Source organism: Aythya ferina (assembly GCF_964211825.1).
Source record: "Aythya ferina genome assembly, chromosome: 10".
Taxonomy (NCBI): Eukaryota; Metazoa; Chordata; class Aves; order Anseriformes; family Anatidae; genus Aythya; species Aythya ferina.
Window position 1 is genome coordinate 9,693,895 of NC_140306.1, and position 26,483 is coordinate 9,720,377.

The 26,483-nt window shown below is 45.1% G+C and overlaps 3 protein-coding genes across 5 annotated transcripts in view; 1 reads left to right on the top strand and 2 right to left on the bottom strand.

The window, feature by feature from the left end:
• Nucleotides 1-5,384, bottom strand: part of PLXNB1 (plexin B1) — a 73,309-nt gene extending 67,925 nt beyond the window's left edge. Inside the window, exon 1 of the mRNA XM_084531031.1 lies at nt 5,337-5,384. The gene's annotated coding sequence lies outside the window, so the exon portion shown is untranslated. The remainder of the gene's footprint in view (nt 1-5,336) is intronic.
• Nucleotides 5,385-12,204: 6,820 nt separating this feature from the next.
• On the bottom strand, nt 12,205-16,981 carry CCDC51 (coiled-coil domain containing 51). Of its 3 annotated transcripts, none has more exons than XM_084531091.1 (5): nt 16,871-16,981; nt 15,584-15,840; nt 15,108-15,454; nt 14,617-14,781; nt 12,205-13,068 (listed from the first exon to the last, which is right to left on the bottom strand). In XM_084531091.1, the coding sequence occupies exons 3-5, from the start codon at nt 15,423-15,425 to the stop codon at nt 12,292-12,294; spliced, it is 1,260 nt and encodes a 419-aa protein (XP_084387217.1). In that variant the 5' UTR covers nt 15,426-15,454; nt 15,584-15,840; nt 16,871-16,981; the 3' UTR covers nt 12,205-12,291. The 3 variants fall into 3 exon arrangements, with proteins under 3 accessions (XP_084387217.1, XP_084387218.1, XP_084387216.1); XM_084531092.1 differs by having other exon boundaries at nt 16,809-16,877; XM_084531090.1 differs by lacking the exon at nt 16,871-16,981 and having other exon boundaries at nt 15,584-16,131.
• Nucleotides 16,940-20,932, top strand: TMA7 (translation machinery associated 7 homolog). The gene is made up of 4 exons (XM_084531106.1): nt 16,940-17,020; nt 17,095-17,150; nt 18,433-18,520; nt 20,758-20,932. Exons 1-4 carry the CDS (start codon nt 17,005-17,007, stop codon nt 20,790-20,792), a joined length of 195 nt encoding a protein of 64 aa, XP_084387232.1. The 5' UTR covers nt 16,940-17,004; the 3' UTR covers nt 20,793-20,932.
• Nucleotides 20,933-26,483: the final 5,551 nt, after the last annotated feature.

Consider the following 26,483-nt stretch of genomic DNA (forward strand, 5'->3'; position numbering starts at 1 on the left):
AGGAGAAAGCTGCACTGACACGCAGGACGAAAGCAAAAAGTCCTTGTGATCTTTGCCTTAAATCTCTCTTAACAGTGGCAGGTTGACATGAAGCCAAGATGCACCTCGGCTAAGCTGAGGATATAAATTCACAAACAGCTTAGTCTCCCTAGGTCCTTCAGCATTTCTGCAGTCTCATTTCAGCAATTTCTCTGAAAATGCTAAATTACCCAAAAAGAGCTGGTGAATAAACAGAGCCCCTGGTTGCTGCTCCTGTTTCCCACAGCGGCACGCATCGCTCCGGTACAATTAATTCCGCCGCACGCCTGCTTCACCATTCTGTCGGGCAGAATCAATCAGTAATGGACTGCAATCTGTATGCAGGAAGTCGAACAGCATGCAAATGGGGATCAACACATTGACTGCGGGATTCAGAAGCCCGGGAACTGCTTTTGCACTTCAGCTCCCCAGCACACACAATTTTTGGCAATGCTAAGAGGTAGGAGACAGCACAGGACAAGTTAGAAGAGCTCACGGCTCTGGTGTGGGGAGGGCAGCAGATGGTGCCAGAAGAGTTACTGAACCCTCCCCGTATGAAAATTCACTATTAGGTGATTCACAAGCAGAACTGCTCTCTCCAGCACTTCCAGGGGGTAAGCCTGATCCAAAAGATGTTGGGATTAAAGCTGAAAGTGTTAGGGAGAGTTGTTTCAAGGCCATTAACCCCAAGCCACCCAAAACCCTACACCAGCTCCAGGAAGGAGGTCATTTCTGACAAGGTCTGGGCCGGCAGCTACAGGAGTATCTCCAAGCCTTGATCCTGCACCTCCAATTCCTGTCTGAAGGACTTGCAGCTGAGCACAGAGCCCTCGTGGAGCTCTGTCAGGAGCGTATTCTCCTGCATTTGCTTGGCCAACTGTCCTCAGAGGCTGGCGCTTCTTTACAGAAATCAGAGCCCAGAAACTCCTCATGTGAAATACGGGGATGGCCACGGTAAGCAACAGAGGGATTTGGAGAGCACAAGTTCTCCAGGAGGCAGGGCCAGAGGGGGGATCTGGCTGTGTTCTGGTTTACGGTGACTCCACGCTGAGAGCAGGGAGGTCACAGAGTGCAACCCAGCGTGGGACAGAAGAGCTTCGGGAAGAGACTTTAAAACAAAAATCATTTTGGAATTGGCGAAATCTTAAGCTGGAACTGCTACTTCTACATAGTAATTTACAGAAAGATTACAGCGGGGTTAAGATGTCAAATATACCCACCCTATTTATAGCACTACATGCAATTTAGCCAGGAAGCTCGTTCCATCAGCACAAACTCCTGAACACAGCCAGCTTCCCCACCCGCACGGCGCCAGGCACCACTGCCCTCCTGCACGGCTGAGTTGCAGGGAAGGACAGGACCCAAGACAGACCGTGATCTGCTCCTGACAGCTCCAGCACCGTCTGAGTCCCATCACTGCAACTCAGCTGTCAGGCACCGCTACGTTACGCTGGGATAAACTGACACACTTGTTCCCCAAAACCCTAAAGCTCCAAAGGCAGCAGTGCCCTCAGATTCAGAATGAAGGAAAACTACAAGAGAATGAAAATAGCATTGACTTGAAATTCTTTGGACCTGCAGATACGCTCACTAGTGGCAAATCCATTTGGTTAATGATATTAATCCCAATAGCTTGCCCCAAACTCTAGGCGGGCACCTGGAGCGAGCGGTCGCACAGCTCCCAGCCCCTGGTCCCCAGTATTGACGCAGCTCAGCCAAGCCACCGCCACCACAAAGTCACCATACCTACGGCCCCAGCCTTAAAAACAGCCCATGACACGGACAAAAGACCTTCCACATGAGACAGGACGGGAACAGATAAAAGCTCCAAGATAAAATGGTAACACCCAGACACTTTGAGAAAATGAGAGTTCATCGCCCAACGAGAACAGCTCTGGGGCTGAGGGGGGGTTGAAAGCAGAAGCCCTGGCACAGAGCAGAGGCTGGGGAAGCTCAGCCCACAGCTCTGTGCTGTTCCACAGCTAAACTTCAAAGCCAAAAGCAACGCAAAAACTCACTCATTTGCCAGGCACAGAAGAAGTGCTCTTTACAGTACTTGCAGTGTTTATACTGCAAGCAAATAAGGAAAGTTCACATGCAATTAAAATCTGGCATCTGGGAATTTCCTTAGGATCCGTATCATTTGAAGACTCATCTCACATTTTTACCGACTTTTAAAATCTTCCTACCAGATCATGCTAACACAAAAGCTCTTTGTGCTCCATTTTCCAACCCCTTTTTCTTTCTTTTTCGGGGGTGGCAGGCAGGATTTGAAAGTGAAATCCTAACCTTAAAAGCAGGCTATTAAAAAAAAAAAAACAACAAACAATTAAAGTGATTCAGTATTATAATGACTTTAATTTGTGCCAAATGGAAGAAGAAACAATCCACCTAAACTGATACTGGTTTTTTTTTGGCCTTTTTTCCATAAGCCTCGGGAGGCAGCGCTGACTTGTAGTTAACGAAAGGGAGACCTAAATTGCTTCCTGCAACCTCAAAAATAACTCAGATGTCTTAGTTAACGCTTGGCTAAAATATATATATATATATTAGCAGTGAAAACGAGTCCTATGTGTTTATTACTCCAGCAGAAGGGGAGAAGCAGCACGTTGAGGAGCCGGCGCCAAGCCCCGCGGTCCTCCATCAGCAGGGCGCGTGTCGGCACAGGCCGCAACGTCCCGCTCGGGGCTGCACGTCCCGGGTATCGCCATGGCACACTTGGTGGTAGCATGAAAGCCAACCTCCTGTATGGTTCTGGGGAGAGAGAGCACCCCAAAATCCCCGTGGGTGGTGTTTGGGGGCTCGCTGGGTGAGGGTGAGGGAAGGCAGGCCGCGCGGCTTGCACCACGGTGCTGGCTCTGCAGTCCTCAAAATTGCAGTTTCCCAGCCAAACGCAGCCGCCTGACAGAACAACCCCGTCCTGTCACAGGGCCTGCACACATCTCAGATGCTCACCCCTGAGAAGGCTCTTCCTAATAACTCCCCTCCAGCACCAAGACCAGAATGGACAACACTCAGAGAACGCTCCTGTGGAGACATCACCACAACCATCCGACCAGCGCTGACCAAAATGGCAAGACAAGGTAACAACAACAGCACAATGAGAGACCAGCAGGCATGCTCCCACAAAGGCAAAAGCAGCAAAAGATGAATCCACCCAACAACCCTGCAGCCAGACACCCGAGAGAGCTGCAGGTAAGCAAGCCCCAAGCCTAGGGCTCCACCAGGCACAGGGACACTTTGCTGAAGATGCAGAGGAGCGAGGGGCACCCATCCAAGCCCTGCTTAGCTCATATCTAGAGGGCTAATTCCTCCCAGAAAGCAGGCAGGCTCATGCCTCCTCTGCCTGCTACCAGCCTGCGAGCTGGGATGGATTAAAGCCCTATCATCTTCCTCCAGGATGCCCTCATACGAGGCTGGGAGGGTTCGGCTCAGAACTTGGCCGCCACAGCCAATTTGAAGTTTTTCTTGGGAAAAACCCGAGAGCTAGAAACAAAACAAAACCAACAAAAAATAACAGATGGAGGGGCTGCCAGGGAGGAGGAGAAACTGAAGTCCTGAGGGGTTTGCTTTGAGAAGCAGGAAGGACCGGGATGTAGGGGAAGATGACAGAATAAAAATAACGTGAATCTCGCTGGTTCAGAGGTAGGGCTTTTACCACGGAAAATACCAAGCCTTTGTGGGAGGTGGCTGCTTCACCTCCCTCTGAACCTCCCCTCGCCAAGTCACACCGAAGCATAAAGCATTGCAGCTCCTGAAGAGGACACTGAGCCTGCCTGCTGCTCGTCGAGCCTCCCCAGGAAGCCAGCAGCAGCACCGGCAGGCTGCAAGCGGGACCGGATCGCTTCCCTCCCAGCACAGAGCTGGATAGCACCCACCACACAAGCATCCTTTCGGGTTTTGCTTTGTTCACAGCACGCTGCTCTGGCCAGCAGCCTCTCCCCAGGGACACGGGGCCACCATCAGCAGCAGCAGCAACTTTTCCAGGCTCACTCAGTCCTTGCGGTCCCCGCCGAGGCTGCCAGGAAAGCCGAAGCGTGCCAGCAGCCACAGCACTTGCAGGAACAGCCCTGCCGAGCACAAAGGCAGGAGCTCAGCGTGCTCCTCTTCCCTCTGCTCTTATCTGAGACCAACATGGTCCCTCACGGCTGGTGGGGGCACACCTGAGCTGTCAGCAGATGAGAGCAGAAATGTTTTATTTTCCCAAAAAGCGAGCTGGGGCTAGGAGCTCGGACTCCTCGCAGCACTTGAGGTGGGAGAAAGCAGAGATCGGAGCGTCAGCCGCTGACAGTCCGCACCCACCTTGCTCAAGAGAGTTATGCCGGTAATTTTAATCTTATTAAATATGGTTAATCGCATTACTAACCTAACCCTTCTCACATGTCGGAAAAAATTTAAAGAGAAAATTCCATAGGTGACCAGGCTATATGGTTTCTAGCCAGATTTCTGTTTTGGGCAAATCCCCGGCGTGCAGACCCCAAAAGGGCTCCACGAAAATGAGGGTGAGCGTGGAGGAAGCCTGCCCAGCACCACGCTGGGTTTCCTGCCAGGCTGCTAACTTGTGCGATCGCTTCTCCTGGGACTCTGCTGGAGGTCCCCAACCAAAGCAACCCCGTGAAGGCTGCAAACGGAGCACGGCACCGGCAGCGGGACGCCGGCTGCCCACGAGGGGCTCAGCACAATAACCCCACGGCAGCGCCTTCGTCCCGCAGCGGTGCCAACGCCTCCAGCTCCCGGCCACCGACACGCACCGGGACACGACGGGAGCAGCACCGGGACCGCTCCTTCTGCATCGCAGCCCCCCCCCACCGGGGCTCCCGCAGCCTCGGTGCAAAAAGCGAGCGCAGAAACGAGCAAAGCGCGGCCAGCACCCGCCGGTAACACCCCGAGCCCACCGGCTCGCAGCTCCTTTCCCACGTAGGGGCGCCCGGAGCAGCCCCGCAGCACGCTCGCACCGGCGGGGGCGGCTCCCGGTGCTGCTCCCGGTTCACCGGGGGAAAACCGGGGATGAAACCGGGGCGGGGGCGGCCACCCGTTAGGGCGCTGTGTGCGGCGGGAGGATGCCGGGGGGGCTCCGTGCCCTCACCCCGGTCCCCCATAGTCTCCCCCCGGTTCTCCCGGTGCCCCCCCACGGTCCCGCGCCCCCGCCCGGCCGCGCCCATCCCCCGCGCCGAGACAAAGCGCAGCCCCCGGGCCGCACCTGCCGCCGGCCGCTGACCCCCACCGACGCTCCCGGTGGCTCTCCCCGAGCCTGGGCACCGCAGCTGCAGCGGCAGCACCGGGAGCGATCCCGGTGCCCGGGCCCCGCCGCCCCTCACCTGCCGCCCCGCTCCAGCCGCGCCGCTCCCCGCCGCCCGCCCCGAGCCGCGGAGCGTTGGCCCCGCCCCCTCTGCCTCGCCCCGCCTCCCCCGCCGCGCTCCTCCAATAGCAGCCGGCCGAGCGCGGAGGCCACGCCCCTCTCCGGTTCCCCTCTCCCTTTCCCGCCCCAGCGGACGGCGGCGGGCTCCCATTGGCTGCCGGCGGCGAGGGGGGGGCGTGGCTTGGGGGGTCCGCCCGCTCCCCTCAGCGGAGCCTGGTGGGGGGGGGTTCGGCGGTGCCTCCTCAGTGTGCGCCTCACGGGGAGTCTGAGGGGGAAGGAGGGGCGAGTGCAACTGGATAAATGAATAAATAAATGCATAAATAAATAAATACTCAAATAAATAAGTAGATCGTGTGTCTGAAAGCGTTGTCCAAACGCCTCTCGATCCTGGTGCCCGACCACCCCTCAGGGCAGAGCCTTTCCCTCACATCCAGCCTGCCCCTCACTGGGACGCTGTGGAAGAAGGCTGCTGCTGGGAGGCCCAGGGACTGCGGGGTCGCTAAATGCCTGCCCTCTTTGTTTTGCTCCACCAGCCTCTCTTGTTTGCACCCCCAAAATCCATTTTTTTGAGGTAAAAAATACGTGTGAGGGGGTTAGAGGGTCCCGGTGCTTTGCTTGATCCTGCCCTGTGCTGAGGAACCCATACCCTTATCGCAAACTACCTCCCGTTGGGGTTAGAGCTCACTATCCCCATCTCACAAATCAGACATTTTAACTGCACCCAAATTGCTTCCAATTAAATCCAGCTTTGGTGACTAAGATTGTAAAAAACTACTTTTTTTTTTTTTTTTTTTTCTCCTTTGCTCCAACCCATTCCTGCCTCCAAACACTAATCCCCTTTGTACATTTCCTCCAGAGCCAGTCCCGACCTGCAGCCCCTTCAGCCTGGTAAACATCTGCAAGCTTTGTTTAAAAAAGCAGCGAAAACCACCACAAATACCAAGAGAGCAGACTGAAAAAGAGCAGCTCTTCCTCCCGTCCCACGGCAGGGCTGGCTGAGGGAGCAGGGCAGAAAGCTGCCGTGTGCTGCAGGGCCGTCACGGCACAGCCTTCCCACTCCTGTTCCTGCACTCCCAGCCCTCAGAAGCCACCAGCACATCCTAAAACCACCACAGCCCTACAATCTCCCTCAGCAGGGAGGAGTTTCGATTGCTCTGCATAAAATCTTGTCCTGTTGTACAGACTAAAAAAGAGAAGAAGCTAGTTCTCAAGCGTTGCACAGCTGAAATCAGCACGACACAACAAACACTACATTATGGGACAAATTTAACTTAAACAGTTTATTTCCATTTGTTCAGAGGCGTTTTTACATATTTAAATCCACAAAGGATTCTCCTCTGTAAAAGCCCTTGTTCATGTCTGCTTCTAAGCAGGTTAGCTAAGTTTCTTACGTAACTATTATGGTAATCACAAGACTAGCAGCTGCTTATACTCCTTTTGATTTTCTTCTTCCTCTTCCTCCCATCCAAGCAGGGGATGAGACTGATTAAGAAAGTCACGAGGGATATCTGAGTACTGTCTATAGCTTCTGGCCATAAACCGCATCAAGAACAGTGACTTAGGGACCGCCAGAAGGTTGACCACATCTGCCCTACTTTAAAGCTGATTCCACTCCTTTCCAGTTTTCAGTTTGCCAGGACATTTGGAAAGAACATTAAGATCTGGTTGACAGCAGCCCAGAACCTGCAGGAACCTAGTGAGAAACTCTCTTAGCACCACCTGTTTGCACAGCTTTGCCTTTTTTTTTTTTTTTTTTCCCTCCCCTCTGCAGAACACAGCAAAAGAACCTGGGAAAGCTTGTGGTCATCCATTTATCTCAGAGACCTGTGGCAAAAATATTTACATGTGATATGTCCAGTGTCACAAGTTGTCACACTCTCCACCATGAACAGCAAGAACTAGAGGTTTTCCCGAAGCAGATCAGGTGTACCAAACTGATAGAGAGCACTGGGTGATCAGCTCAAGGAATCAACGCACATTTACATGTATATATTTATGAATATATATACACGTGTGTATATATGTATATATCAACTCTTGATGCAGAGGGCAGTTCCTGACAGCTTATGATATGCCAATATTTAAATAGAATAATCTTTAATGGGCTAACTTGCCTCTGGCAAACTCACAGAAAGGCCAGCGTAGGCTGTGGCCGTTTAAAACCAAAGGCTTATTGCAGAAGCATGCAAAGTTCTATTAAAAACAGCTTTAAAAAAAATCCTTGTATAGTATTTCAAAGTTATTTGAGTAGGCACCTTACAAATTTGATTCTGAAAAATAGTTACTGATGTGATACTTGTAGGGTCACTCTTCATGCATGTACGTACAGCTGCAATATGCATTTTCCCTCTCTTCTGGTGCCTAACACCACACGACCCACAGGAAATGGGCGATTATTTTCTTAGCTGAATGCTTTATTATTCTGTTATAACTTCTGCTACAGGATAACCTGCACTAGGATGCCTATGACATCAAGTTGTCCATGGACTCTCCCACTCCCTCCCATTTATTGAAATAAATTATAAATAATAATAAAAGCAATGATTCCTAGAACAAAGAAGGCTGAAAGCATTTGACTGAATCCATACTGTCCCGGGGCATGATCCACTTACATCTACATTAAACCTAGAAATGTTTGTCTACACTATCCTTAACTTCCCACGATGGAAACTCCAAACTCTTGCCACAACCAATTACCTGAATACTTAACTTTCCATAAAAACAAAAACTGTGGCCCAGATGTCTTTTGCTGTATTTAAGCCCACACCTTGTTTTGCTACCCACCAAATGTCAAACACCAGAGACTGCACTCCTCCATGTTTTGCGAGGCAGGTCATGAATATTAAACTTGCTAGCAAAAATCTGGCAATAAAACACAGTTCTAAATATATTATGGACAAACCCAGCATTGTCTCTCCTTCAGTAGCTCACAAACCTCCCTCCTACTGCAAATCTCAATCCCGTTCCTGAATTAAACAGGACATTTCTAACTCCTTTCTAACTCCTCAGCTCCACAGCAAGGAAAGGATTTCTTGAAAAACTCCGTGGAAGAAACTGTGTTTGCTAAACATAGTTACCATTAAATTAACTGGAGCACCTGCAATCTCCAGCCAGGATCTCAGGCCATCGGGATGTTAAAAACTTAAATATTAATAAATATATGTATACACGCACTGATTGTAATACCACAGATAGTCTCTTTTGTTTTGTATTCATAAGTAACATTTGATATTTCTTTCCTGACTGGACGGAATGGCAAGTTTTCTCTTCAGAATGCACTTACTGTTAGAAGTCTGTACTGACTGACCTCATTGAATGCCTTATGCCTTTTTTTTTTTTCCTCCCCATAGCCATTAGGCTGTTTGCTTTTGAGTTAACAGTGGCTTCTCATAGAGCAACAAGAACTCAAAAGCGCTTGGCAGGAGCCAAGCTCAGACCACTGCCGCTCATTTTTCTATAGTTATTGTCCACCAGCAGGCTTCCTGTCGCTGTTACCACGTTCCTGCTCAACTCAGCTTCTGTGTTTGGTTAAGAGTGGAAATAACCTCAGACAGCACTGGCTTTCTCTGATCTACACGTAATGCATAGGTCAATCCCTGGCCTCATTAGCACCTGCAAAAAGTACTGCAATACTGCAGTATTATATATCATATTGCAATATTGCAATCACCATCCCTCTGAGCTGATGAACATTTGGGAAATGAGGCTGGCTGAGCCATCCTACCCAGAGAGGATTTCGCTTAGAGAGAGCAAGAATGTGTCTGAAGTGCTTAATAAGCAGAATTCTCCTGCATGAGGAAAGCTTCAGCTCAAAGACCTCATTCCAAAAGCAAAATTCAACTAGCCATTGTAAACTTTGTGAATAAATCTGCACAGCACTTTCTTTTTAAAAAACAAAACAAAAAACCTGGAGTAGCCTAAGAGGACAACAATGAACCATTCACTTGGCCTTGCATGAATCATCAGGAGATGTCACTCTGTCTACAGAGCAAGGCACTGTCAGTACTGCAAATGTACCTGAACTAATGGGAGCACTCAGATAAAACACTGCAGTGTGCAGCTGTGCTGGCTTTGTTCAAACTTGTGTATTTACCACCTGTGTTGCCATGACAGAGATTTATCATAAAGTAGGGAACAGATTAGGAGTACAGTCCATGTCGCAGTGTCTTCCTGGATCTTGCCTTCAGCTAGCTCCAGGTACAGCTGTTGGTGCTGCAGCCACACCTTCTGGCTCCGGGGTACGCATATGGTGGAGTACCAAACTGCATGCCATTGCCACAACAAAGTGATGATTAATGCAGGATTGAGGGAACACACACATCTGTCCTCCTAATTGTTATTACAAGTTGTTGTTGTTTTTTTCCTAATTGAAATGATTCTGCTGTCACTTCGCATGAGGATTTACCAAGGCAGAGCACAACCACAGTAATCGAATGTAACAATGAATTCTGCCAGCTGTACGACACCACACAGAGAACCTATTCCTGAATCTTCCAACCCCCCCTTGGAGGATGAAATCCATGCATTTTCATCTTGGTGTATATCACACCATCCAGCGCTTCTCAAATTTCAGGCTTTGTATTTTAAGCTCTCCCTCATCACAGATCTATTTGCTACTGATCTCATTGACAGACTTTTCCTTCCTGTAGCTCCAGGTTAAAGCTACCTACAATCACACCTTCTTTCAATGGAAAAAAGCAGATTGCTTTAAAACAATAAGCAACTCTTGATTTTCCTGTTCTTTATTTGTCATATATGTTTAACCTCAGACCGCTACTCATTTTCTGATGTTACTCAAAAATACACACATTTCAGTGAGCAGCGTTGCCTTTACTTTCATGTTTTGCCACCTAACATTCAGCATTTTATAATCATGCTCACATATATAACCCATGCTTTTCAGTGATGAATATTTAAAATTCAGCCATTTACCTAGTAAGGGGGCCTAACATTAGGTAGTTAAACCAGGAAAAAAAAAAAAAAAGAATACAATTCAGCAACTACTGTTGGCAAACTACAAATAGAACCAATGTACCATCCTTTCCCCTTTAATTACATACTTCTCTGATTTTCATCACTCTCCTACAAGAAGTAGAACCCGTAGAAACATTCACAACATGAGAAAATGAAATACTAGATTTGAAAAATTGCATTAATCTGTATGCACTTCTTGACGCAGGTAAACGGATGAGAATTTTTATCCCTGGTCTCAAGCCATCAGATGAAACAGCTTCCCTGACAAATGCTTGTTCACTTTACACACCAAGTAATCAATATATAAATCAGCAGCAGTCCTTCCCAAAACCACCTTTTGCATATTTCATCTCTTACAAGTAGTGAATCATCACAGGTCTTTCCTAATGTTGTTTATTCAGTCATATTCTAATAGCACTAACGATACCAAATGAAGTAGGTGCCTCATTGAGCAAACGTCCCTGTCCCAAAGATCTTACAATCTTAGAAGCTTACAATCAAAACCTCAAACTCTTTTCATATGGTTACTGGACAAAAAAATCGGACTGACCGAAAAAAACAACAACAAACACACGGAGTGTATACTAAACAACTTCGTCATTGTGAAATGCTTACACAAAGGCATTGGAGCATGGGGTGAGGTTGGCAGACCTCTGCCAAGGTTTCACAGAAATGCCCAGCAGAGCAGGAGTTCCAAGTTTGGTTTGCTTATCTGCTGCCATCATAGGGAGAAAACTATTTCTTATCACAGTGAAACTAAAACCTTTTTGTTTGGCCATAGAGATGCTGATGTTTAGCTGTTAAGACAGCATTTTTCTTCATTCTGCCATTCTTCATCCCTTCCCAGAAAATGAGGCAGCTGAACTTTTCACTTCTTCCCACATATTATTTTGGAGTAGTTTGCATAGCACTGTTATCGTTAAAGTACCATCTTACAAACACCCACTGTAGATCAGCATTTTAATTTCCAGGCAGGACAAAACTGAAAGAATAAAAACTGAAGACAGTTCCAATAAAAGATACTAGAAGGGATAAGAAAGTGATTGCTCCATAGATGACTACTACAACCACAAAATGGCTAGTGAATGACAGGTTAAGGAGGCTGTAGGGAAAGGACAATTGGCTTCCACCTGCAGAATGAACATCACTATACTTAACATATCTCTATATCTGAACCCTTTTTCTCTTTCCCTGCCCATAAGACTTCAATGGCATGGAGCTGTAACCAACATGGCTAAAGCTCCAGAAATGTTTTTGGATACTTCATTATAAACAGTTGCAGGAGAAAGCTACCACGTGTAATTTAATCATGTTTTAAATGTACCATCTGGCTGTACAGACTCGTGAAGCTATACTTTGTACCATGATAACTTAAATCTTCCTTGGTTCATATGGCCCCTGTTGTTTGTTAGATAGCAAACTATCGCACTGTATCTAGAATAATTAAAAAAAACCAACAGGCAAGGGCATACATATTTACCTGATTAGTAAAATGACTCCTAATGTTTTATGTATAAACAAACTGCAAAATTATGAATAAATCAGGGGTTAAATTATAAAGGATTACACATGAAGCACTTTGATCAATGCTAGATTAAAAGAATCATTTGAACTGAAAAATCACAAATACAGCTCTGGAATGAAGGTCACTGATTGGCATGATATGCAGTACAAGACTGTAGAAGAACGAAACTGTGAATGAAGTCAACAGATGAAGCAATACAATTTCCTTCACTTGAGGAATTAAAAGACACACTGCAAGTGAAAGGCTTAGCACGGAGCCTGCAGCAGCAGATGGACAGCCTTTACAAGTTTTCCAGCTGTACAGCAGAAAGCATAATGAGAAACACTAGTGCAAATTTATGCGGACTTGTACTCTAAGTACTTAGAGCGCAAGTTTACTTTTATTAATCTAGTAAATTACAGCAATTAGTTAGAGATCAGTTTCCTTTAAGTATCATATAGAGTACTGGCAGAGTAATAGCAAACACAGTACATGTGATTGCAGTGCTGTAAATAGAATTTCTCTTGATTTGTGATTCCAGTCTCCGCTCTGTGTCACACAATTCTAAGATCACATCTCTCACAGCAGAAGCCTGTCCCTTACCCTCTGCTGAAGATCTCGGCATTGCTCTTTCCAGAGGTCTAGAATGAACTGCAAGTTTAACGCTCTGCACGTCAGAAATTATTTGTGCTATACTTTCCTGCAGACTGTTAAACTGCTGTTGTATACTCCCAAGACATGAACTGACTTGTTTAGTGTAGTTTAGCTGTTCCTTTAAAGGAATTAAAAGAGAATCTAGTTTTATGGAGTCATTCCTGTCTCCTCTTGCTAACAAAGCACCTTCTTTTATTTCCTGTGATGTCCTTGCTTGCAGCATGTTTTTCAGGTCTGCTATGACGTCACTGAGATCCTTCTGCTGCAAGTAATGGCTGGAGGCCTGTTCTTTGATGGCTTCTTGCAGGTTTATTGGGCCCTTCTGTGCTTCAAGCACCAAGACTTTTAATTCTTGCAGCCTTACTCGATTAACATAAGTGGAACCAAGAACACCTATAATGGCTCCCAGTACAGAGCCAATAATAGACCAGTTCTTTGTTTTTTCAGCTCTTGTTCGCTCTTTCTCGTGGCTTTCCCTTACAGCTGCAGAGAAGAGAGAGAACTTTTCTCGCTCAGATTCTTCTGCGTTTAAGTAGGCAGCTCGATACCTCTTCTCTTCCTGCAAGAAACACATTTTGATTTGAAGAAGCTATAACATGAAGCTAAAAAAAGTGTGAAAAATGAAAATGATGAAAAAAAAGGGAAATGAAGCATTAGTTCTGTTTCGTAATTTTCCCTTTTAATTTTCTTTATTAATCCTACTTCAGTCAGCGAGACACCATTTCAACTCAAACCTAAGGAATAGAAAAGGTCATCAAGAATTACAACTGAAGATCATCTACACAACAATCTGTCACATGCTGATGACAGGAAAGTGGTACAAACAGGCAAAGCTTTTCTTCTCCTCACCAGGTACAGTTTTTTGGCTCTGCCTACTTTGCCAAACACTACCTTTACCATGCTTCTCTCTTTCAATTCTAAGACACCTAAAATGGGAACTGAAAATAGAACTAAAAAGGGTGTCCTGGATAGGTTAATTCCATGAACATACATACTTCTCATTCTTCTGCCTTCTCTTTCTTTCTCTGCTCACGTGTGCATCTTCCTTTTCTGCCTTTGCCAGCTTCAGCATGGCAATTCCTTTTGTAAGCCACTATATTTCAGCAAAACACTGTAAAGTATTATGGTTATTTTCCTGAAGTAAAATTCTGCAGTTTTTTATAGTAGCGAACCTGTCTGTCAGCTAAGTGCATTCCCCAAATTATCCCATTCTTCTAAGCACACATTTCTCTTGTAAGACAGAGATACCACCTTACAGACAGTGGTAATTTTAGCTCTACCTTCCTTCGTAGTCATGCAGAGCACTATTCTTGACATTTCATCTGCACAGTCCTGATGCATTATTTGGACAGCTCTCTTTAGTTCTTTTCTGATGCTCTGTGCATTGACCCAGGAGCTCCATTTAAGCTCAGGTACGTGTACCCACTCCTTGCCTGAGCTTTGCCATAGGCGTGCCTTTTTCCTGCTGTCCTTGCAGTTTCATTTAGATTTCTGGGCTGACTTTGGCTGCTATCCTGCCTTTATCTGTGACTGATGGACTGTTGAAGAACATGTTCCTATAATCATGGTTCATGCAGGTGAGGTGCTGCAGGACTGTACCCTGTGGGTGCAAGATACCACCCCTGCCTGTGCTGTGGTCAACCTCATCTTCTTGCTCATCCTCCCTCGTGGAGCAGCCTGGCTCTTTTGCTCTCTGACAAAAGCCTTAGAAAACTGACTGGGTGTTGCAGCCAGATGGAAGGCAGATGAGAGAGTTTTGATGGGTTAACAGCCGGAAGTGAACTTTCCTCATCACATGGAAGGTTAATTCCTTGAATCCCAGCTTTTTGTTGGCACGCACCTGTCACCACTCAAACAATTAGTTTGCTAGGTTCATTCTTTCAGCTTTTATCTCCAAATTTACTACCTTGTTTTAACACCAGCATATGATTTCCATTGCATATCAAATCATCTACAATAATTACTTTAATTAAAACAAGTATAATAAAGACTAGCTTAGACCACTGTTCTTCAACAGTAAGATGCATCTACAACACCAGTCTCTACCAATAAAAGCAATGCACACATTTTCATTATATTTGCCATCACTCAAATACCAGCAAGTTACCTGCAGCAACCTGTGTTCCAGAGTAGCCAGCTCTAAGTACTGGGTGTCATCCCGAGAGACCCTGTCTAAGCGGTCCCGAATCTCCTTCAGCTTAGTCTGTTGGGCTTCTACATTTTCACGAGCCTCTCGTACTATGCCTCGAGCTATCATAAAGACATTTTCAGCCTGAGAAGAGAGATTATTTATTTTAGAGACTTATTACCAGGCACATCTAAATTGATAGTTATATGAATTTCAGGGAGGAAAAAAAAACAAAAACAAACAAACAAAAGCACTCCATTACAATCTAGGGGATATGCTACATTTACTAAGACGACTATATTAGAACACAATCGTAGTATCCTCACAGCTAGTTAAAGCAGAAAAAGTCATAGTTCTCTTTAGAGGCTCTTTTTTGACTCACAGTGTTCATGCTTCATATTGCTTAACTCATAATTTTTAAACTTTTAATTTTAAAATGTATTTATTTTTAATGTTTTGTCCACATTTACCTCCGTCACTTTTCCCTGAGCCTCTCGAACTTCATTAATGCCAACAAACTCCTCATATTTGTCCCACCAACTCTTGCCCGTTGCAGATATTTTTTGAAGGGAGCTTTTCCCCATAACAGTCCCAGTTTCTGTCAGCCGGCTGAGAAGACCCCTGGCCGTTTCTATCGCTGACTTGGCTTCAGGCTGCTTAGGTCCTGAGGAACAGTAAGTTCGCACCACGTGTAAATTCATTTTTTGACAGCACTTTATCATAAAATGGTGATATTGCAGGCCGCAGGACACCGAGGATACACTTGATTTATATTTCATTGGCCCCATGTCTTGAATTTGCTCACTGAAGAAAAGTGCTACAAGGATGAAGAAAAATGTTATTAAAATAAGGCTGGCAAACACCTCTTAAAACTACAGGTATGCATCAGAACATGAATAAAATTCTAGAGTGACCAAAGCATCACTAGTTTCATGCTGTTACTCACCTAGGACATTTTCCACAGTTTTCAAAGGACAGTCCTGCCACAGATTCCTGCTTTTCTGCTGTTAAGTACTTCTGCCATGCTTCTTGATTACTGATTTGCTTGTTGCACGAATAGCAATCACATGTTACACATCCAGTATCAGCAGGAGTAGCTTCAGAGTAATTTAATGCTTCAGCACAGAGGTGACTGCCATTGGAAATTTTGTTCTGTGTTTTCACGTTTGAGCTTGGTGTACCGTGTCACATGTGCTAACAGCTCTGGAAAAGAACAGAAAAAAAAATGAGAGAGAGGGGTCAAAAAAAATATAAAGCTCAAAAAGGTAAAGAAATGGGGTTCAATCATTCCCTATATTTTACAATCCACAGATACACGAAGCACTGAAGAGGGGAAAGCCAAACACACAGAGGGTAGAGAGAAAACACATAAGTACTACAGTGTACATAAGTTGTTTTTTTTCTAATTGACTACCTATAAAACTAAAATATAAGGAAGAGCCAAAAGACCATACAACCATCAAGCAGCGAATGCAGACATTTTAAATAGCTTTAACATTCCTGCTTACCCTGCAAAAGCAGGCTGCTTATTCCTGCTTAATGTCTGCATTGATGTGTAAAGATTTTAATGTTCTACTTGGCACATTCCTCTAAAAATTATAAACAGGCAAACTTTCAACTAAGGCTTTTTAGGGAGTTTGGGTACGATTATACGAGGTTTTGACCAAAACAATATTAAAAAACAACAAATGAATGGCATGGGAGAGCTTGATACTTGGTACACGTTTTTTGTTAATTTAAGAAGTTTTACATATGAATTTTCTTTTCCACACAGAGGGCGGCGAGGCCCTGGCACAGGCCGCCCCATCCCTGAGGTGCTGCAGGCCAGGTCAGGGGGGGCTCTGAGCACCGTGACCTAGCGGGTGGGGCCCTGCCTGTGGCAGGGGGCTGGAACCGGGTGATCCTTAGGGTCCCCTCCGACCCGAGCCGTCCTGATTGTGTGACTTCAGGTGGCAACGCCACCACAGCCGTGCCCCAAGGAAGGGACGGTCCCAGAGGGAGACATTTGGGGGCAGCTTCTGCCCCCCCCGTTACACAGCCCCACCGTGAAGCAGCCCCACCGAGCACCCCGGGGCCGCCGTACACCCACCGCCACAGCACACCACAACCACAGGGACCCCCCGCACCTCCCCGTGACACCGCTCGCCCCCCCCCCCACGCCCCCTCCTCACCTCACCGAGGCCCTCCCGGTGTCCCCCCCCCCTCAGCTCCGCATCCCCGGGCCCTGCCCTACCTGCCCCGGGCCCGGCCCGGAAGCGGAAGTCCCCGAGCTCCGGGCGGTGACGGCGGCGGCGGCTGAGGCGCGGGGCCGGGCGGAAGCGGGAGGCTGAGGCGCGGAGCGGCGCGGAGCGGAGCGGGGCGGGCGCCATGTCGGGCCGGGAGGGTAAGGCCGAGCCCCGGGGCCGCCGGCACCGCGCCGGGCCGAGCCGCGCCTCACGGAGCTCTCTGTCTTTGCAGGCGGCAAGAAGAAGCCGCTGAAGCAGCCGAAGAAGCAGACCAAGGACCTGGATGAGGTAGGGCGCCGGGGGGGCATCCCCATCCACATCCACATCTCCTTCCCCTTCCCCTTCTCTGTTTCTGCTTCTGAGGGTTGTGGCAGCCGTGACTGGAAAAAGGTAACCGCGATGCCTCTCTGAAAGATGAATTGGTGATTTTATAAATAAGTTTTGTCATCAGAGAAATGCCAGAGCCAGTTAAGGGCTTTCAAGTGTCCAAGTTACGACAGTGTAAAAACCGATAGGCAGCGTGGATTGTACTAAAGGTACCAGAGAAAGGTAATTGTGATCTGCAGCAGGGCAGTGCCAGTGTGTGGGGAGGACAGCAGGTATCAGGCTCTTGATAACTGTCAAAGTGTGGGTAGGAACAGGGCCGAGGGAAGTGATGGAGGTGAAAGGGCAGGTGGCTGCTCTGTCGCACTCTAAAACCTGTTACTGACCCTTCAGTGTCTGACTACAAGGATAACTTGTCTGGGGCTGAGCAAGAGTTTGTCTTACATCAGGCTAACATTTTGATTACTGCCGTGGTAGGCCAGCTGAATAACTTACTGACAGTTCTGCTGTTGTCTTTGTAGAAAACAAAATTTGGAGGGGCCACAGACTGTCAAAAGGGCAAGACCAGTGATCAAAGTAATCTTAAATTGGAGAAAGCTTGAAGGAAAGCAAAGGGATTTATTTAACTAAGCATGTATGTTATGGCCCTTTCTTTGGAAAGAACAATTAACTTGTAAAATACAAGGATAAGGAGCGGCTAAACTTCAGGTCCACCTGAAAGGGTTTGAGACAGAACATACACTAAATGTGTACCCTCAAAATCAGTCATTGCAAAATGAAAATCACACAGGCCATATAAAGAAAATATCATGTGGCAAATGTGATGTAACATCTCCTTTCCTCTCAGCACAGCAGTAGCATGTGTGGGCATTTTTTCTTTTCATAGCATGGTAGAGAGTGATTTACTTGTAAAAACATAAAAAAAAATCCTGGAAAATCCAGAGAGAGAAACAATATTTTGTTCTTTTGGGGGGAAAAAGGGAAGTAAAAAGCTCACATTGTAGCAAGGGAAGTTTCAGCATGAAAAAGAAGAAAACGTTCCAGTTTTAAGGAAGCTGAGCCGTGGACTGGACTGGTGAGGAATCGCAAAATCCTGAGTGTCAAGGAAAAATCCTACAGACCCTTTCAGCCTTGTTGTCTATGAAGACTGTACATGTTAGAACATTTATTTCTCATTGCTTATCAGTTGTTTTAAAAAAGTTTCAGGGGAGGAGATGCTAACACGCTCTGTTGTTCTTTTCTTTAGACAGATCTGGCGTTTAAACAAAAGCAGAAGGAGGAGCAAAAGAAACTTGAGGAGATGAAAGCAAAGGCTGCTGGAAAAGGGCCCCTCGGTAAGTGAGGTGCCATACTGATAGGAAAAAAAGGGGCTTGCTGCCTTCAAAAGTCTAATGGTTTTGCTTGTACCTTTCAGTTATTCGATATACACTAGTAGGATGATGGCAGTTGCAGATGATAAATAACAAAGAGATGCTAATTTTATTTATTTATTTTACTGTGAAATTTCACCTCCAAATTACTGATGCAGTTTCTGTTTTAGGAGGTATAACTGTACTGGGCACGCTAAGCTGTTCTCGTGGGATGGTGTAGAGAGATTTGGGCTCTTATTTTAGTATACCACCCTTTTCTTTCCAGGAACATTAAGAAACACGTAGGCTTTGCCACGGTTCTGGAAGTTTAACAAGTGCAGTAATTGTTTTCTTAAAGAATGAATTTCAAGAGCAGGAGATTCTTGGCAGGAAAAAACAACAACAAAAAAACAACACTCTATGACTGGAAATAAGTCTGGATTCAGTGCTTTTGCTTAAATGTCTGTGCAGCATGCTGTGCCACGGGAGAGGTTTTGCAGTGTGTTTTGGTGCATCTAGCCTAGTCATTGTTTCAGACTAGGTTTGGTACTAGGAGTTCTGTCGGTGTGAGGCTGTCCACTCACCTTGTGCTCCTCCAGCGTTTGTAGTGATTGCACTAGGGATGTTGAAGGGTACATCCTGCCTATTCCCTGGAGGTGCTTTTGGCGTGTGTTCCATTAACATGGCTAATCCCTTCTCCATTCTATAAAGAGTGTTAAACTTTACTCTTTGCTTCTCATTCTTTAGAAAAAAATAAATATTGAGAGGCGTTAGAAGGACCTTCCCAGCAATCCCACAGCAAATTCCATTTCATTAACTATGCTTGCATGGGATCTTGTCAGATGCTGTTTGGAAATTCAAAATCCCTTGGATTCATTTTATCTGTGCACTAAATGATACCCTTAGAGAGTTCCAGCAGGGCAGCGAGTAAGGAGTTACCATTCACAGAAGTCCTGTTAACTTTCACGAGCTGTTTATCCATTTGCTTTATTACGGACTCTATTATCTTGCCAGAGACCAGAGTCAGACTTGCTGGTCCTTAGTTCTCTAGTTTCTTCCCAGAACCCTTCCTGTATCTGGGAGCTGTGCTGGCAGTGAAGCTGGCAGATCACAAGCACAGAAGAGTAACATGAAAACAGTCTTCTGACACGGTGGCTGTAATGATAAGTTACAAACCCTAGCCAGCAGTTCTGCAATTTCATATTTGAGTTGGTGTTCTTGGAGTGGAATGCAATCCAGTTCCACTAACGTGGGATATTTCTTGTCTGTTTATCTCAAATTAATCTAGCTCCTCTGATTTATCTGCTTACAAAAAAATGTGCTGGGTGTGGGACTTACAGAATGTCTTTGGCATTACATGCTGATGCAAAAAAAAAATCCCTGAACCTCCCTCCTGTGTCTTTACCATCCTAAACTTGTTCTGTGTATTACGCTTCAGCTGCGAGTACGTCTATTTCTTGGTTGTTCTCACTTGCCATTATTACTCTGTCTTCTTCTAGATGAATTTCAGTCATCTGCTCCGTGTCTGATGAGAGTGAAAGCAGACAGTGATTATTGTGTTATTACAGCAAGGCAACACTTGGAACACAGTGCAAAGTCTGCTGTTGACTATCAGCCCTTGCAGCCACGAATTCTGTAGCCCTCCCGTGCTTTTCTCCTTTTCACTGGTCATAGATGACACATGCTGTAAAAAATGGCATTTGACAGAAAAAGTGCTGCATTTGTTGCTGTGTTAATATGTGTCATTCCTTGACCCTGCTTTATGCTCTTCAGTAATGGAGAGTGCAAAGAACAGAGGCTCTTGCAATTCCAGTACCTGCTACAGTAGAGCTTCAATCCCAACTGGGGGCTCTTGTTTTAGAAATACCGATGCTTTTATTCCTTCAGCTTTAAATTTGATTTGACCAGACTATATAACTGCTGTATAAGAAATAAACAACGCAGAGTGTGCATGGAGGAGCACAGGAATGGTTGAAATATTTAGTCCAGTTGTAGGTTTAGGAGGCGTATTTGGTTCCAGGGGAGACTTGGTTTCTGATGTTAAGTTACTCATTTAGCATGAAGTCTGTAAGATCACAAACACATGCGAAAGCAAAACCAACTCTCTGGTGGGGATCTGAGTTGTACAGGCAGTCTAGCAGGGATTTGATTTGACAAAGAACTAAACTTGTAGGTAAGATCTCTGTCAGTTGTCTAACCAGTTGTGTTGTTTCTTTTGGCAGCCAGTGGTGGAATAAAGAAGTCTGGCAAAAAGTAGCTCCATCGAACTACAATGTAAGATGTGATGGAGTTATTCAATGGACCTGCAACATTCTGAACATGAAGAAAACTCGCTAGCGCTTAGGTAACATTGTACATTTTGTTTAGTCAGAATAAAACTTTTTTGTTAAGAGGTGATATTTTCTCTTTACCTGTAGGCTTTGTTTTAAAATTGGCTTTGCTGGATTATACTGGAAATGAATCTTCTTGAAGACTACTTGTGACCTTCTGTAGGTTGACTGCATCTGCTGGTTTGGTAGCCATTTATGAGAATTAGTTTAAACTTCTGCATTTTTTTTTTGACAATGAGAGTTAGGGCCTGAGTATTAAACTTCTTCAGATTTCAACCTGGAGGCTCAAGTTTACTTGCAACTGCACAAGGTGTGGCTAGATCAGCACATGCTCGCATAAGAGCTGGAAAGTCTCTCTAAATGAAAAGATGGGCTATACTGCCATCACCAGAGAGGTGGTTAACTTGGGGACAACCACTGTCCAAAATAAGCCAGTTTTGTAGTTGCTGCTTGGGTATCCTGCACTGCCAAGCCCCTTGCTGTTGTCCTACAAATAGTCGCCTACACCTTCTTTTCCTTGAACTCCTGCAAGAGCTCCTTTATGCTCACAGCAATGCCCTTGGGGGAGGGAGTAGGAGGAGGGGGTGCGGTGCTTACAGGGCTAGAAGTGAATAGTAGTGATGATACGCTGGATATGGGAAATTTGGGGAAGGGATGTCACCTCTTGTTGAGGTAGGAGAGAAGGGGGAAAGGATTAACGCAGGTTGAGCAAAAGGTGATGGTGGGACAGAAGGTCCCCGTGCAGGGTGGGCAGGTGGTGGGGGGCAGTGCTGTGGAAGAGCCTGCAGATGTGGGCTGGCTGGGCTCCTAGGGAAGAGCCCTGAGCTCTGTGGACACACACAAGGTGCTGCTGGAGGTTCCCTGGCTGGGTGGAGACCCCTCAGGACGTGGTGCCCCCATCCTCCTCACCGATGGACCTCCTGCTTGGTGGGCCAGGCTTTTGTATGGGGGCCCTCAGCCCGAACCACCAGGCAGGCTGCCTGGAGCAGCAAGGAGCTGGTTCTCCCCCCTCGAGAAACCTTCGGAAACCTTCATCTGTGCAAGCAGAGTGTTCTCCAGCATGTGGATGGGGTCTTGGAAAAGAGTGCTGAAAGATATTAGGCATGTTTTTTCACATGATTTTCAAAGAAACAGGCACTTTGACTTCAGGAAGCTCAAAGAAATAGCTCACACATCAGCAAATTGCTGCCAGCTACGCCATGGAAGTACACTGTGTGCCATTTCAGGCTGGGAAGCACAGATGAATGAAACTGCAAATTCAAAGCGCTTGGGGAGGCTGAGCAAGCAAAGAACAAAGCTGAGTTATCAGGGATAATAAACTTGCTTCAGATCTTGTTTGAAGGTGGAGAGTTGCAACATTGAAGATTTCCAACCATACATGAAGAAAATATGACTGCAAACTCCCCTCTAATCATGAGAAGGTATCAATATTTACATAGCTCAGTTCATACCTAGTTTGGGGCATCTTCAACACTACCCAGAATTTCCATTAATTGACAGAAGATAATTATTTTATGAGGACTTGTGTGGTATTGTGTACGCTCCCCTTAAAGCATAAGTGGCTCTGAAGTAGACATTGCAATGAGCCATTGTAAGCAACCTTGGAAGATTTTCACCCAAAATACAGATTTTTTTTTTCCACAAGAAATGCCCATTGTGAGTCTGGATATATTTTTGCCTTAAAAAAAAGGAAAAATATTCTGACAAAGGCTGGTGCCTCTGTCTCAAAAAAGATACACAAACACATTCTTGTTGAAGGGCAGCGTTCCTTCTCCTTTCTTGGTATTTTCTATGGCTGGGATAAATAATTAGGTAATTATTTCTGTGCAGAAGAACACCCTTTTCTTCTTCAAACACTAACAATCATATGCAGTATTCTTGATTGCCTCCCAGGTAGTCCTATTATAGTGGAGCTTTGCAAGACAGCAAATACCAGATCACAGCTCTCAGTCCTTCTGGAAACCTCTGACCTCTGTAATGAGATGTGGAGTGTACAATACTACCAGGGTGACTACATTAAAAGGGCTTGAATAAAAACTGACTGAGCACCAGCTCTGTCTCCAAAAGCCAGTGGTAGAAGAGTGCAATTCACAGATACCTTCATACCTAGCGCTGCAGCAGCTGCTTCCATTAACCCAGTGAAGAGCAACAAATGATAAGAAAGGGAATGAAAAGGTTTCCAAATGAGCCCTTAGCGTTTAACATGCTTTATTAAAAGCTTCAGCAAGGATAAAATGCGCTGAATGGCTCACTTAAACTAGAGAAATTATGTGAAATCTTGGAGTGAGAGTTTTAAATTCTTAATACCTGTTCCAGTCAGAAGGCGAGCTGAACGCAAACCATTGTGAAGCAACCAGACATTGGTCTGTGACCAAGATACTTTTAAGAAAGGTATCGGGCAGGAACGCCCTGCAGTAGACAGCAAAAGATCCGGGATAAGCACTGAATGGTGTTTGTTAGCACCGCTGCATACAGGCTGGAAGCCTCTTTGAGTGATACAAGCAGAAGGACCATTCTCTGAATTCTGGTCACAGCTGCAATCTGAGCTGGAAGGCCAGGGAACTGCACCATTCATTATAGCCATACAAGACTTCTATCAGCAAAAGCCCACGTTACCATAAATATCTATCAGGTTTCAGACACTTTGCACTTAAAGGTCAAAGCACCACAATCACTGTGGGGGTGGTGATGGCTGGCCATGATCTGGCACCTCTGCTATCAGTTGAAATCATGACAGGCGTTAGTGCTGGGCTGGCAGCTCAGCACCAGGGCGACCTCCTCCATCTCCTAGATCCCTCTCCTTAGATGGGGCCAAACTCCTTTTAAACTTTCCATAAGTATAAGAGTTATTTTTCCCTTAGATACTTACTGAGAATAGTATTTACTTCTCCCACTGTGAAAAAGAAATTTTATTTTGTTTAATTAGAGAAAGCAAGCAGAGCACTTTCTTAATTACAAAGTAAACTTCCAGCTAGAACTGTTAAACTTCAATAGAGCCTTTATGAAAGTTCAAGTTTCTATGGCTCACTTGAGGCCATATCTTTGACAGAGGGGAAAATAAATTTAATCATTTGTATGCTCTTGGTAAATTTTTACATTTGTTCTTGCCTGTTTTTAACATCTTTAACAGCCTTTAAGACGAAAAGTCAGTACCTTGGGTCTTACAGGACAAGGTAGGATGTAAATTTCACACGTTTCAACAAAATTGTCTGCTCTAAAGGGGATTCTCTGGAGATCAGATTGAGTCCTGCCAGCCAGGCAGGGCAGGTGAAGGTTGAAATTCAAGCATGCCTGAACACTTTTTGCATTTTGGACAAAGATAACTTGCATATTAAAACAATACTTACACAAAGACATGGGACAAAGATGCCTTAGAGACGTTGCCCAAGAGCCAGGCCCTGTCCCTGGCTCTGTGGAGTGCACCGAAGGCAACATGAGCCACTCCTGGTACCTCCTGGGGAAGTCTACATTAAAAATGTAGACATTGAACTGCCTTCCTGGCAAGAGTCCTCCTGTTCAATATTAGGCCATGGAAATAAAGCTGACAAAAGAACACTTTGATCATAAGTTTTTACATAATACTGTTAAAAATGGCATTCATTCCTTAGTGCAGCTCCAGCTCAGTGTTAAACTAATGCAAAGGCAGCATAGCTCTTACATCACACACATACATAACACTGCCCCCACTCTGAAGGGCACAGAAAATACAAAGCCCAGAGCGCAGCAGGAAATGAATACCGATGATTAAAGTAGTAACAGAATAGATATAAATATTGTTTATAGGGAAATCCAAAGGGATACGATTGCCATAATGAATTCCAGTTATGCTCTAATGTTTTAAATGCTTTGCCCACTCTTTGGGGTTAGTTCAGCTCCAAGAAAATCATACTCTGAATCATACTCACTTTCTGATTCATGTGAGGTCTTAAATACAAAACATCTCTAGGGTAAGTCAGCCAGACTGGAGAACTGGGTTTGAACTTTTGCGGTGCTACAAACTTGCTTTGTAACCTTGTTTCTGCATTTTTATTATTTTTTTTTCCCTGCAAAACAAGGTCAATGTTACAATCCGACTTCAGAACACCATTCTGAGGCTTAATTCATGAATAATTGCAGTGTATTGTGATTCTAGGCAGAGAGAGGCATTAAGTACACAACCCAAAACATCCCTAAAATGCTTCACTTCTATTCAAACGGGGTTAATTCTGACATGCGATCCTACAATTATGTACACATCTAACAGGATTGCACAGACTCAATGACTTAAAAAATTACAGCTTCTCCTTCCACCTCTTGCTTCTATTATTGCCTTCAATCAACGTGCAAGAAAACCAAGGCAATTTGCTTCTTGAAACTGTGTTCTGACAGGTTCTTATCTTTATGGAAGAAAACTGCTAAAGCACAGTGCAGCCCTTTTAAACTCAAAATTAAATGTGAGGTGACACAAGGTTTGAAAAATTTCTCCTGGAATTGGGGTCATCAGAGTTTTTTAACATTATGAAATAAATAGCAGTGAACGGGTTTATACTGGCAGTTTCCTGTGGCAAATTTGTAAGATCAGAGTGCCACCTCGTGGATATTAACTAACCTGGGGTTGCACCAAACAGCAAGGAAAAAACCTGTGCTTTCATGCTGTCACATTTGTTAAAAACAGACAAATCTGTAACCTCTTCCTCTAAGTTATTAGTATAAAAATCATTATTTATGTTCAGATTCTTTATTCATCCTGAAGAGATTCAAGGAAAAGAAGACATAAACCCTAATGCTATGCTCACCAGCTGAGTTCAGGTCAGCAGCAGCAAAAAAGAGGTACTGTGGATGTTGCTATTAATACTGTCATACCATCCTTAAATTTTAGGTCTGTATAGAGAAACAGAAACCTAAAGTTATCATAAAGCTCCAGTCTCTTAACCATTTGGTAGCAATAAAAATACTGTAGTATTTTGTGCCTTTAAAATGGTACCACTGGTGCTTTTGCAGGGTGTTATTTCTGCTGTAAGCGATATAGGAAGAGGAGAGATGGAAGTGTGTTTAATAGCTGAGGTTAAAACATAGTTTGTGGACAGTGAATGTGTTCTGCATGCTGACAAGTTTGCTCAGTGACCTTGAGCACTGCTTTTTGCTGTGGTAGTGACGTTGCTGTTCACCAGGCTTTGCAGAACAGCCTGAGATCCCACTGACACACCTGAGAGTAGCATGTTCTCTGTGTCTCTGCCCAATTCGCTCTTTGGTTCAAATGCCCATTACTTTCAGAACATCACTGCCATATAAATTTACACAATCTACAGAATTGCCCATTCTAGCACACTTTCCTAGCTTTTATGAGCTTTTAAAATACAACTAGGAGGTACTTAAACTGCTTTCAGAAATCATAATTTTCTAAATGGTAAGTACGTATTACTGTCATTTCCTGAGATTCTGAAATAAAAAAAAAAAAAAAAAACTTGTTTGGTAGAGGTCAGCCTGCTTTTATATATAAATAACAATTAACAGCTTTTAGGGAAAAAAAAGTATTAAATAAAATAAAGCCGCATATATGATGCAAGAAGAATGTACTCGAACAATTCTAAGAGCGTTTTCTAAACCAGTAACACAGCAATTTCAGGTGTCAAGGCTTC

Bases quoted from the DNA above. Each gene is read 5' to 3' on its own strand.
- CCDC51 (XM_084531091.1), bottom strand. From the start codon at position 15,425: ATGGGGCCAATGAAATATAAATCAAGTGTATCCTCGGTGTCCTGCGGC. The intron at 14,782-15,107 runs GTAAATGTGGAC...CTCTCTTCTCAG, and splicing joins CTCAGGGAAAAGTGACGGAG to GCTGAAAATGTCTTTATGAT. The intron at 13,069-14,616 runs GTAACTTGCTGG...TGTTTCTTGCAG, and splicing joins TGGAACACAGGTTGCTGCAG to GAAGAGAAGAGGTATCGAGC.
- TMA7 (XM_084531106.1), top strand. The intron at 17,151-18,432 runs GTAGGGCGCCGG...TCTTTTCTTTAG, and splicing joins AGACCAAGGACCTGGATGAG to ACAGATCTGGCGTTTAAACA. The intron at 18,521-20,757 runs GTAAGTGAGGTG...TTCTTTTGGCAG, and splicing joins TGCTGGAAAAGGGCCCCTCG to CCAGTGGTGGAATAAAGAAG.